Source organism: Helianthus annuus, chromosome 10, assembly GCF_002127325.2.
Source record: "Helianthus annuus cultivar XRQ/B chromosome 10, HanXRQr2.0-SUNRISE, whole genome shotgun sequence".
NCBI classification, from domain to species: Eukaryota; Viridiplantae; Streptophyta; class Magnoliopsida; order Asterales; family Asteraceae; genus Helianthus; species Helianthus annuus.
Genome location: NC_035442.2, coordinates 148036191 through 148050097, shown reverse-complemented (window position 1 = coordinate 148050097; position 13907 = coordinate 148036191). Strand labels below are relative to the sequence as shown.

At 36.9% G+C, this 13907-nt stretch overlaps 1 protein-coding gene across 1 annotated transcript; it reads right to left on the bottom strand.

Annotated features, from left to right (window-relative positions):
* Positions 1-8209: 8209 nt before the first annotated feature.
* Positions 8210-9622, bottom strand: LOC118482719 (ATP-dependent DNA helicase PIF1-like). Its single transcript, XM_035978351.1, has one exon. The coding sequence runs from the start codon at positions 9620-9622 to the stop codon at positions 8210-8212; it is 1413 nt and encodes a 470-aa protein (XP_035834244.1).
* Positions 9623-13907: the final 4285 nt, after the last annotated feature.

Sequence of the window (13907 nt, the reverse complement as noted above, 5' to 3'; positions counted from 1 at the left end):
ATTGAAAAATAAGCTTTGTAACGCGCCAATCTTAGCTCTACCAGAAGGTACAGATGATTTCGTGGTATACTGCGACGCTTCACGTCAAAGATTGGGTTGCGTGTTGATGCAATGCCAGAAGGTTATTGCTTACGCGTCACGCCAACTGAAAGTGCACGAAAAGAACTATACCACGCACGATTTGGAGCTTGGCGCAGTGGTTTTCGCTTTGAAGATCTGGAGACACTACCTTTATGGTACGAAGTGCACAATTTTCACAGATCACAAGAGCCTCCAACATATATTCAACCAGAAGGAGTTGAACATGAGGCAAAGACGATGGGTCGAGTTGTTGAACGATTACGACTGCGAGATCAAGTATCATCCAGGGAAGGCGAATGTGGTCGCTGATGCCCTAAGTCGTAAAGAGAGAATCAAGCCCATAAGGGTTAGGGCTATGGAAATGATAATTCAAACCGACCTTTCCTCGCGCGTTCGTGCGGCACAGAAGGAAGCTCTCAAGGAGGGAAACCTTGAGGAAGAATATCTCCGTGGGATGGAGAAGATATTGGTGCCAAACAGGGAAGGAACGTTGTGTTTTGAGAAAAGGATTTGGGTTCCTCTGTTTGGTGGTTTAAGAGAGGTTATCTTTGATGAAGCTCACAAGTCGCGGTACTCTATCCACCCTGGAGCGGATAAGATGTACCAGGATCTTAAGGATTATTACTGGTGGCCTAGGATGAAAGGCGATGTTGCTATTTACGTGAGCAAATGTTTAACTTGCGCCAAAGTTAAGGCGGAATACCAGAAGCCTTCGGGACTTCTGCAGCAACCAAAAATTCCCCAGTGGAAGTGGGAACAAATCTCCATGGATTTTATTACGAAGTTGCCAAGAACGCCAAAAGGCCATGACACTATCTGGGTGATAGTGGATCGCTTAACGAAGTCAGCACACTTCTTACCTATCCGCGAGAAGGATAATACAAGCAAATTGGCTGAAATCTACATGAGAGAGATTGTTACACGCCATGGAGTACCTCTCTCGATTATTTCTGATAGAGACGGGAGGTTCGTATCGAGGATATGGCAATCCTTCCAGGAAGCTTTTGGCTCAAAGCTGAATATGAGCACTGCTTTTCACCCGCAGACCGACGGACAAAGTGAGCGGACGATTCAGACGTTGGAGGACATGCTGAGAGCATGTGTTATGGATTTAGGCGGTAGCTGGGATAAGCATTTACCCCTGGTTGAATTTTCATACAACAACAGCTACCACACCAGTATTGGTGCCGCGCCATTCGAAGCGTTATATGGGCGCAAGTGCAGGTCGCCGCTCTGTTGGTCTGACGCAGGTGATAGACAATTGGTAGGTCCCGATGTAGTTCAGGAAACTACAGATAAGATTGCGCAAATCCGAGATCGCATTAATGCGGCTCATGACCGTCAGAAGACCTACGCAGATCTGAAAAGGAAACCTCAGGAGTTTGAGGTTGGGGATATGGTTTTGTTGAAGGTATCACCCTGGAAAGGTGTGGCACGCTTTGGGAAGCGTGGGAAGTTGAATCCGCGCTACATTGGTCCTTTCAAGGTTTTAGAAAGAATTGGGACCGTAGCATACAAGTTGGATCTACCTGCCGAACTGAATAATGTTCACGATACATTTCATGTATCCAATCTAAAGAGAAGTCCAACTCAAGTTAACGTTGCCATTCCTACCGACGAAATTCATGTTGATGACACGCTCCACTTCGTTGAAGAACCTGTCGAGGTCACGGATTGGAAAGTAAACAAGACCCGCCGGAGCAGTGTCAAGCTCGTCAAAGTTCGCTGGAATGCTAGACATGGTCCTGAATTCACCTGGGAGCGTGAAGACCGAATGAAAGAGAAATACCCCCACTTATTTCCTGAGAACCCTGCTTCTACAAGCAGAGCTTAAAATTTCGGGACGAAATTTTTCTAACGGGGGGAGAATGTGACAACCCTCACTAAACCAGGTATCCGTACGACTTAATTAACTATTAATCGCTGCTTAATTACTGTGCTTGACTGAGATTACTGATAAACTGCTACTTGACTGTTGATACATGTACATATCTGCATCATACTTTGATTTCCGTCACTACATTATTTACCTACTGAACTCTAGTGACAAACATGATGCACAAAAGCACAGTAGCATTTGAACGGATAACCTATTGAACATGCTGATATAGCCAGCATCAGGCAGACATTGCCTCTAAAGGCCTGTATGAGCCAAAATATTATACTACACCCAGTGTGTGTGTAGGGATACAAGGGTTGTTAAACTGCGTCTCTAGGAATAAGATGTAATGATTGGATGTGCCTAAAACGTACTCTAAGCACGAAACACAGCACTTTTATCAACATACTAGCTTCTAGCTAACTAATAAAGTGCCAAAACATGGGGAAATATTCCTGACACTTTGCAGAATAAATTGTGTCGCTAAAAATATTATTTACGACGCTTAAAAGATTACTTAAGCACTTTAACGGATTACTATCCAACCGAACAACCGGACTATACCCGGAACATAAAAATATTGCTAGAAATATTATTAGTCTTTTTCTGAGCCAGTTAGGGTCCCTGATTACCCTAACACCCGCTTTATAACGCGTCATGCAACTAACGGGGTTAATCTCTAAAGTTAACCTATTAACATAACTAAACTCTAACTGAATGATTGGAAACGAACCGGATACCCCCCCCCCCCTAAAGAGATCGGCCAAACCAAGGGGACAAGGAAGTACACATGTTGATTATTTAATTGGTGTATGTTTAATATCTAGATGACACGAGATCCGTTGGACGATAATCCTATCTTTGCCTATAAATACACCACATAACTCATGAGAAATAACACACCACATATCACCAACACCACTCTCTCCCTTGCCCCTCCCTATTCTCGGTCGAACCCACATAGGGTCACCACCATCATTTCCGTTTCTTGTTCACCCATTCCAAGTATCTACAAGGCTTTCGGGTTTCATATTAGGGAGCTTGAAGCAAGCGGAAGTTGAAGGACCTCGTTTCTTTGCTTTTATCCACGCCATTTTCAACTAGATTCTTCCCTAGCCCCGAGCTAGAGGTATAATGTTTAAAACTCACTCTCGATCGTATCTAAAGTGGTTAATATGATTTTTAACGGTTAAAAGTCGGAATCATGCGTTTTGAATCTTTAAAGTCTACTAAAACTCGAATATTGTTGGTTAAAAGCTCATAACATGTGTAAATGTTGTAGTATTCGAATATGTTGATTATTGAGGCCCGATCTACGTTGTGGTGGCTCTTATCATCGTTTAACCCGACTTTGTTAAGATCATAGATCTTGACATAAGCTTGTTTCTGTCGGTACGAGGGTTAAAAGGTGAAACTCCACCACACGAGAAACATGAACTTGTGTAAAAGTATTTTGACTTGTAGAATAGTATTTAAAACGAGCCGATCTACGTATGTACAAGTGGTATATTCGTAGAACCAAGTGTCGAGAAAATCATGTTTTATAAAAGTTGGGTGACATGTTAACAAATATGATTTTTACAAACTACAAGTGTACAAACACTTGTGATAAGAAAGATCCGACAAAGTAACAATTTTTATAAAAGTTGTCGGGAAGTTGTAAAGGATGATTTGTTCTAAAAACGGGGTTTTTACAAGACTAAACTATTTTATACATAGATCCACTAAATATAAGGTGATCTACACTATGACTTTCGGAAAAACTACAAGTTCATGTAATAATGCGATTTTACATACTAGTCTACAAGTTTGATGTGTTGAAACTAGTTTGAAGTATCGGAAATTGATTGGTTGATTTAAAGAAGTGTTGGAATGATTTTGTAAAAGAAAATGATACGCTTGAAAGCGTGGCCACCTCCAGTTACAGGGGAAACTTTGGCGAAATTTTTCTAAAATCTAACACTTAGAATTATTTGCAAGTGTTAAACTATTTTGAAATGTTTTCAAAATACATTTCGCCAAGACTTTATTTATTAAATAATCGGAGGTGGGATTTTCACAAAAACTAAACGTGATAAATATTTATTCGATAAATATATTTTTCACCACACTGTTTATGATTATTTTGTGAAAATATATAAATATTATTTTTAGAGTAAAAATAATATTTACAAACTTTGACGAACCCAAAATAATACCAACGCCTACACGACAAACATATAAGTTACAACGGTAATTACTATTACCACTAAAACGCCAAAACGTAACTTACGCTTTATACGGAAATATTCATAAATGCGTATTTTGTCAACGTATTATTTTGGAAAGTATTATGCGAAGAGAAAATATATTATTTTTGAGAAAAATAATTATATTTTGGAATGAGAAGTAAAATATATTAAGTGAGACTTAATATTATAAACGCGCATGTATTAATTCCCCCATCCATGGGAAGGAGATTAACTACCAAATATATACAAGGAACAGTTGTCTAACTGTTTCCCGAAAATTAAACTATAAAGCTAAAGCACGGCCATCCGTCTAATAGAATTAGCACATGTAGGTCGTTGCACAGCTTTCGGACATTTGGAGTGCTTGATTTAGCGACGCACTGACTGTGAGTTCATGTCCCCCTTTTCTCTTAACTCTTTTCAGTTTTATAAACTGCGGGGGTGAAATACATGTTACTATGATTATGAAATACTTGATACATGGTATGGTTAGCGTAAGGAGGGTTATTACTTAGATCATGTGAGTGGGTAGGCGGGAACTGGAGGCCATTAATCCTCATTGTAGGACCGAGGGACGTAAGCGGTAGATCTATCTGGGTGTAGCGAGCCCAACTCTAGGTCCAGCATAACAGGCCTCGGGGTGACTTTGTGCCCGACGCAAAATCCGCTAGGTTTGAGTCTTCCTACTTGCACTTCACACATATCAATGGCCTTGCAAACCATTGGTGATCTCTTTTTCCTTATTTGCTACATACCAGGGTTTTGATAAATACAAAGGTTTATTTACTCACTTTCGCATGAACTCGCTCAACATTATTGTTGATTTTTCAACTTACATGTATTTCAGGAAATTAACGATCTGGCGCGGTATGGCTTGTGTTCCGCTGCATTAGGCACCAAGGTCATCCAGGGTTCGGGGAATGTGACTCTTACCTGGACAAGTCACAGTCCTTGAATTCGTGTTTATGTTTGAATTTGTAATGTTTAGACAAGTTTATGGTTGTTGGGTGTTAACCCGTTAAGACAATGTTTTGATTTTTATTTTAATGGATGATCTTGCATATTTTTAATTCATATAGCTTGTTATGATTAAGCTATGGTATTAAGAAGTCACACCAAATCAACCACGCTTCCGCAAAGCCAGGGTGTGACAAATACAACTAATCAAATGTTATTGATGAGTTCAATAAAGCCCCTTATATTTGATCCAATTAAGCTTAATACTAGATTAGATTTTGTAGGCCCATTAAAACCCTTATATCAAATCCGGCCCCAAATTCTGATCACTCATCTATCGTTCCAATTCCATCTCCGAACTTCGAAGGGCGACAAACCAACGACAGGAAGTGTTAAAGATTTTTCCTTATCAGCAAAAGGTAATCGAAAACGTATTGGTTCGATTTTGTTTTTCTGAAATCTTTGCTTCATGTAATTTTTTATACCACGCTTGCATGTATGATTTTTGATCTTAGGTTTGTTCTTTTATATGAACTGTAATTTGTGATCATGTTTGTTTATTTGAATTGTTATACTTCAGATTCCATCATATGAATGTTTGTATTGATGTTCGATTGAAGTTTTTACTTTTGTATGGATGTTCGATTGAGGTGTAGATATTTAGGGCTATGTTAAAAAGGATTGTTTATCAGTTGTTGTATAAAGATTTTTTAAGATTATGATGTTTAGTAAACTTTCAGTTGGTGTTCTTGACAGATTTTATCAGATTATATTTCACATGTTTGGGGTTTTGTATCACACTGTCAAAAATAGAAACATATTAATAAGCTTTAGAAACTCTCGGCATCGAAAATAACATTTGGTATTTCACATTGTTGACATTGAATATACCCAAATAACCTTTTAACGTTATATAATATTTTAGTCTATTAGTTATACTCTTTTTAATTGCATTAATTAGAATAATCTTTTAACATTTTTCATAAATAATGCTCATCAACTTAAAATCATTGTTGTTGATACATCTGTTGACTTTGGTTAACAGATGGATGAAAATATATGTTTAAAATCACTGTTAGGTTAAACAGTGTTTTGAGGAGAAAACAGTGGTTTGTCATTGGACAAACAGTGGTTTGACCATGGTCAAGCAGACTTTTGAACCACTAAGAGTCATAGTTTGCAAACAGTGGTTTGACTTTGGTCAAACAGGCTTTGGTCAAACATATTTTTTTTAAAAAAAGTGGTTGCATACTAATGCTATTTCCTTTCATCATGTTCTCTCAGTTACTTACCATCTTTTAACGTTTTTCTCTTTTTATAGAAAGATGTATGGTTTTGCTTGTTACATGACCGACAACCAAAGGAAATCTTTGGTTAGTATTTTAATCTCAGATATGGCGAATTTATTTTCTTTATAACATCATGTTAGACAGTTCTGATTTTAATATACTTATACATAGGTTCTGCCAAAAAAGTATAAACAATGGATAAAAGAGTTTAACTATCCTGTTGGGTTTGTCAAAGTACGGACAACTAATGGGCAAGTCTTTGAAGTCAAGATATATGATATAGGAAACTTCTATTATCTCTACAATGGGTGGTATTCCGTAGTTCAAACTTTGAAACTACAATCTGGATCATGGCTCGTATTTCAGTATGAAGAAGCATTACAAAGTTTCCGGATATTTTATTTCTATGACAATATTGCATTTGCTCCATCTGATTATTTTTACTACAGACCCAGTGGCGATTTTGATAAACCTGATGCTATGGTATGTAGTTCGCAATCTGGGTTCGGTATATTTATTATTGTTTCTTATTTATTATGGTTCCGTATATGAAACTACTAATATTTTTTTTTCTCGTTGTAGCATATCAATCGTTTATTTGTACATCACAAGATGGACAATACCATTCCAAATTATCCAGTTGTTATTAGAGGTCCTGGGAAGCATAATTTTTTTGTTCGAATGGATGTTAGTGACAATCAGCTTTACATAACAACTGGATGGGATCGGATTAAGAAGAACTTTTCACTAAGTGATGAACATCTTCTTGTGTTTGAAATGATTGATCTTCACACTTTTGATATGTCTGTTTTCAATTGTTCCAAGGATACTGATTTAATCTTGCCACCGGAATTATATGCTGCTATTAAGGAAGAAGTGGTAGAAGAGGTTATCAGTATCTCTGATGGTGAAGATGTGGATGACATAACTAAGGACAATGAAACTGAAATGCTCGCTGTAACTACGAACAACGAAACTATTCCAGTAGTTTTCCGTGTGGACAATTATTTTGTAAGTTTCTGTAACCAAAAAGTAGTAACGGGACCTTACATTATGTTAACCATATTATAATACTATCTTTATTAACATTATTTTTTGTTTGTTACATCGCATTAAAAAAGTTCTTGCTAAAAAACTTGGCTTGGATAGGAAAAGAACTTTAAATATTGTAGATGCTGCTGGAAATGTTTGGGATGTTCGAGTTGGTATCGAGTCTCCTGATGATCGGTTTAACATAAAAAACATGAAACAGTTTGTGAAGGATAAAAACTTGGTTCCTCATGAAGAGTTTACCCTTAAGTTCGTCATGGGTAAAGGTATTTTCTTGTTTGACTGAATGGTTGTGGCGCTTTTTCAGATAATGTTATTTTGTATGGAAACAATGTTTTTTTTTTTTTTTGTGGTTGCTGGTTTGCTCAAAACACTTTTGTAAAGGTTGGTAGTTTAGTTTTGATGTTGGTGGTACGAAGGGTTAGCTACTGAAAAGTTTTTAATTCATATGTTACTGAACCATAAACAAACGGTTGAAAGTATTACTTGTATTAGTTATTTCTTGTCTTTTAGATATATGTTATTGTTATTTATCTTTCATTATTTTATAATTGTTAAAGGTATCATTTTTTAAAAATGTATACTATATTTTAAAAAAATTCTGTAAAATAACATCCATTATTATTAGATAAAAGAAACATGTTGATAGGATGTGCAAAACATAATACCAAATAACTTCAAACATTAAAAGACTTTTCTTCAAAATGCTATTTCTACAACGACTATAGATTTTGTAGAACTTCTTTGTAGACCATGTTAGTTGTGGTTTTACACACTTGTTTTCCCCTGTCACATATCAAGATCTTCAAACCCTTCCTGCTCTTTACTCGTGATACAGCAACGTATAGTTGTCCGTGACTAAAAACCGGCCTTGGAAGATATAAGCCTACACGTTCAAGTGATTGTCCCTGGCTTTTGTTGATGGTCATTGCAAAGCATAGAGATAATGGGAACTGTCTTCGTGCAATTTTCACCGGTATTCTTTTATCGGACGGTGTCATTTTCAATCTTGAAATCAAAGTATGATGACTTATATTATTTCCAGTAATAATCTTTGCTTCGATTACAAGTTTTCCAACTTTTGTTACTTGAAGTCGTGTATCGTTACACAGACCATTTGTTTGATCAATGTTTCTAAGTAACATTACCGGAGCTCCAACTTTGAGAACCAATTTATGGTTAGGTAATCCTGACAGATGCAATTTGTTTAATACATCCGGAGGAAACAATGCCATGTTAAGGTCGGTTTGATCCTCAGACTCACATAAAGTATCTGAACTGAGATATATCTTTTCTTCACCAGGCATACTATTTAACAGTTCTGTATTTATTGAATCCACAACTTCATTTGTGGGTGCAAGAATGGCTCTTTGTTGGAAGTAATTTGAATTGCATAAAAACTTTTGCATATCCGGATATGTGAAAGCGATCAATGAAGATATAGGATTGACTGCATCGAGTATAAGTAAATCATCTGGAATTTCAATTTCCACTTCTCCATCATTTGGACCATCAAGCAGACCATTACCAAGCCTTAAAATCCATTCAGCAAATTCCTTGGTCTCGTTAAAATTACTTGATTTAGTGCCCATTTTTAACCTCATGTTTTCAGTTAACTTGAGTAACTGACAATCCTGCCATATATAAGAAGAATTCAATGAAGAATTTACAATCATGCTTCTGGTACCTTTTGGAATGACTGGAAGGATTTGTCTAAAATCACCGCCAAAAAGCACAATCTTTCCACCAAAAGGTTTGTTCTGCAAGGACGGATTATTGGAACGGGCTATATCTCTCATTGTTCTATCCAGAGCTTCAAAACAATGCTTATGTGTCATTGGCGCTTCATCCCAGATTATCATCTTAGTTTGTTTGATTAAGCCTCCTAGCTCACTGTTTGGTTGAATAGAGCATATAGAATCCTCGTTAACATTTATCGGAATTACAAACCTGGAATGAGCCGTTCTACCACCATCTAATAGAAGTGATGCAATACCACTGGATGCAACATTCAACACAACTTCACCATTGGAACGTAACGCAGTTGCAAATGTTTTCCACAGAAATGTTTTACCAGTTCCACCGTAAACATATAGAAAGAAAACTCCTCCACTTCCTTTAACAACTGCATTCATGACGGTTTGATACACTTTTCGCTATTCATCAGTTAAAGATTTTAGGGAAGCTGCAAGTTCCTTTTTTAAGATAGCTCGATCATACGAAAGTTCCTTCATTATCAATTGATTGTTCAATCCTGAAGTGTAGTTGTCAGGAACATTTGGCATGTCAGTAAACTTGCTTAACGTACTTCCATAACCAAGTAACAGTTTTTCGATATGTGCTAAGCAAATGTTTTCAATCTCTTCCTCTTTAAGAACCAAATCTAAAAAATACAACAGATGTTTAGAAATTAGATTTTTTAAACACTTGATTAAAGTAAAATGGAATTTGAAATTTTATTTAAGTTTTTAAAATTACCAGGAATACCAGTAATCCTCTGTTACTGATATAATATATCTTCACATAATAGAGATTTTGTTTCCTTCCAGAAAATACCCGACCTAGAAATGGTGTTTGACATCAAGAGCATTACAAAAAATGTACGCAAGAAATCAGAAGTAGCCCATGAACTTGCTTCATTAATGGCCATTAAATACTCCTTATCATCGTCCAACAGACCGCGAGCGAAACATGCATCTTTAAAAGTATGATATATTTTTCCATCAAGTGTTTTTATATCATTGAAACTCATTGGTCCTATAACGTGATTCAATAAAATTCTCAAGAAATAACAATCACCAAGTGATGGAGGTACATAATGTATCCTACCAACTGCACCAAAAGGTTTTTTTCTACGTACCCACTTTCATGTTTTGCGTATCCACACAAAGTATCTGGGGAACTCTATATACTTCAAAGTTCTAGCAAATGCATCCGTTTGATTACATTTCATCCATTCTGTGAACATAGACATTTTCACAGTTGGGTTACTGACCACGTCACACAAGTTTGAATTATCGTCACAAACAATAGCCTGACCATCTTCAAAGTGAAAAGGTAATATTTCAACAGATGGAAGCCGATAGTGTATGTCAAACTTAAAGATTCTCCAAGCAGCTTCACACGCTGAAATATATCTACAATCAAGATATGCTTTAACTTGTCACACCCCGATTTTCACACGTTTCACCGGTGGGCCTGGTGGGGGAGTATCGTGACGTAGTTGGTAACATTACAGTTAAACAACACAATATTTAAATGCACAGCGGAAGCAAAAGATAGATATATTTCAACTTTAATAAATTGTAATATCAAGTATCACAACAGTCGAAATTAATCCACAGGGGATCCCAAAATAAATAGGAAACATGTTCAACAGTTTGACATCCAAGCTTGCGGGACTTATTGAGGATGCTAGGAGAAAGCCAGCCTAGTTCGCTTAGTACCTGCACTTAACCTTTTTGGGAAAATACGTCAGTTTACACTGGTAAACACATTCAACCGACACTTTTGAAAATGTTTAATAAAATTGATTTGAATGCACGTGGCACAAACTTTTATAACTTGGGATAATTATTTTAATATAATACTTGTAAACGAATTACATGTTTCTTATGCGTTCAGTAGCCCGATCCGTAGTTCGGGTTAAAGATCAATAGACTCACCACATTATTTATTCATTTATGCACTGACGGGTGTACGCCTACACCCCGTGCTCAGGTCGTGGCCATCTCGTAAGATGATGCCAAGGATATCCGGGACATGGTCATTAACCCCCCAAAGGCTTTAAGCAAGCAAAACATTTCAAAACAGAGCATATCAATAATTTAACCTCTATTCGATTAAAGATTCAATGCTGGACCAAGCGGTATTTTATATACGTACCCCAAGCCCGTATAGGGAAATAAGTTAAAAGTATTTACCTTTGCAAGTATATTTCACAAACAGCAATTGCAAGTAGCTTTTACCGGGTCTCCTATTCTGGAACGAAGGTTTATAATAACCTATTAGAATCCTAACGGGTCTTTAATTAAGCCTAAACTTAGACCGGTTAGTTTTAACGAAATATACGGTTCGAACGCATGAATAAGCGAAGACCGGAATAGAATGTGATTTAGACCCGACAAGTTAGAAGACTTGTATAATAGAGGTAATCCAACCACATTCTGGATTTTGAGATAAAAATGACAAGGTTTGACCCGTTTCGGCTAATTTATGTAAACTAGTTACATAAACCGAACCGAAAGCGTAAATGGCGTAACGGGTAACCGTAAGAGTCCTATACAGGTTTCCTAAGTCAATATGTGTAGGATCGTTAAACGACCTGACGAGTCGATCAGAAGAGTGCTCAGACTGAATCAGAGGCGGAATTCATTGATTCAGTCTTTGTTTAGCTTGATTTCACTAATTTGTCTCTGTTTATTGCTCTTTATAACAAGTTACAAGCTCTGGAGATGATTCGGCAGGGCTTCGCCGTTACACAACCTCACTACAACCGCTACATAGTTCCGCTTGAATGACCCTATATATAGGCAAGTAGGTTTCGCTTATACGTACATGTACGTATAAGCGGAACTACATCATTACCTTATAAGCGGAATCATCCCAATGACACACAAGCAAAACTACCCTATGACACATAAGCGGAACCATGTCTAAAACATGATATCTCCTGGCTTTCCGTAGCAACAGGATCAGAAACCTGCACAACTCAAACATTCTATCACAAAACAAACACAATTGTGATTCAACTTTATGAATCAGCTAATCATTCGAGAAATTTTCACATTTAACAATTTATTAACTTTTAAACTTTCCAAAATCTGATTAAACATTTCCAACCAATTTAACCAAACCTCTATTCATTATGTTTAGCCTTTGAGATCTTGAATATCAGCTCTCCAACATCAGTTGTCGAAAATCTTTTTGGATTTTCAAAATATAAATGCAAAAATTAAATGCGGAAAAGAAATATGAACAAACATATTTTTGCGAGTTCGTGCAAGAGGATCATATCAGCTGCTGACTAATCACTAGCACCGTTAAGCTGTAAAATTATTTTAAGCTTTTAAACAATTCGCATAGATTGCCGATATTCTGATCCACTTAAATTCTCACAAAATGTTCAACCTGTTCGGGATACAGATTTAGTGTTTTAGAACTTAAACCTCTACATGTGTCCCACCTCAGTATATACTCCCGTATCCAGACCCCAGTATTCAGTCTTACAGGTGAGTATACCACAGCTGATATCTGTTAAGGGGTTATGTGCGAGGGCCGTGAGAGCTCAGGTCGGTACTTCCGTATACGCAGAGAGATGACGGCTTCGACTTTTGGGTGTGTCCCCTTTAGAGGATCTTTTATTTACAACAGCAGCGACTATCAATTTTATTGTTTCATCAGCATGCTGAGGGCGAGCTTATATTTCAAAGCTTTTTGCAGAAAGTATTATCCTGGGACTAGGTCAGTACTTCCATACAGCAGAAGTCCCGGGATAATACCCCAGATATCACTGAGCATAAAGACCTAGTATCTCAGAATACGGGACCCTTCAAACAGGATTTCAGGGGTTACCTATATATCCTGGAGGTGTTCCCCACGTAGACACGCAAGTTAAATTTATGTTTATATCCCAAACTGATCTACTAATTCTGTGAAAACCTACCGACACATCTTTAGCGAGACTGCTTAATTGCATTTATACATTACAAATCTTTAGCGTACTGTGCCAGTCTAGCTGATGTACTATCATTTCCCCTTATTCGCACTAAAACTCATTTTTTTAATTTTTTCAATGTTTTTGACATTTTCAAATTTTCTAATTTTTTTAAAATTTTACTCTCCCTAAAATCAAAATATGTTTCAATTTTGATTTTCTTGGAAAATTTGAAACAAACTGTACAAAATTTGACAACATGATATCGAATCACTTCAATTCGCCATCCACTTGGCATAAACAATCAGAACTCCCCCTCTCAACAAACTATTTTCCCATTGTGATCTCAAAACACTTAAGTTTGTTTTAATCAAAATGGTTTTTCCGGAAAACTTAGTTTGTTTACCAATCATTTGTAGATTCTAGGGTGTCTCATCATCTTGTTTTCTTACATTTTCAGTTTTAGATCTCACTCATCATTTGTAGAAAATCAAGTACAACTTAATGTCCCTGATTTACCACATGAAAGGCGAAAAATCACCAAAGTGAAATTTCTCAAGAAATGTGCCAATTCATGTTCCACTTTTACCAACCTGGGAACTCCGGCAAGTCAGGTTTTTCATTTAAACAGATTCACCCAAGCCTGACGGTCCTTGGGTGATTTCGAATTCTTGTTCAACAATGGTGGAAAATTTGCATCATCCATTGTTAAACCTGAATTCTCCTTTTTTACCTCAACCAATGGCTCCTCTGGCTTTGACGAA

Bases quoted from the DNA above. Each gene is read 5' to 3' on its own strand.
- LOC118482719 (XM_035978351.1), bottom strand. From the start codon at position 9,622: ATGAATGCAGTTGTTAAAGGAAGTGGAGGAGTTTTCTTTCTATATGTT.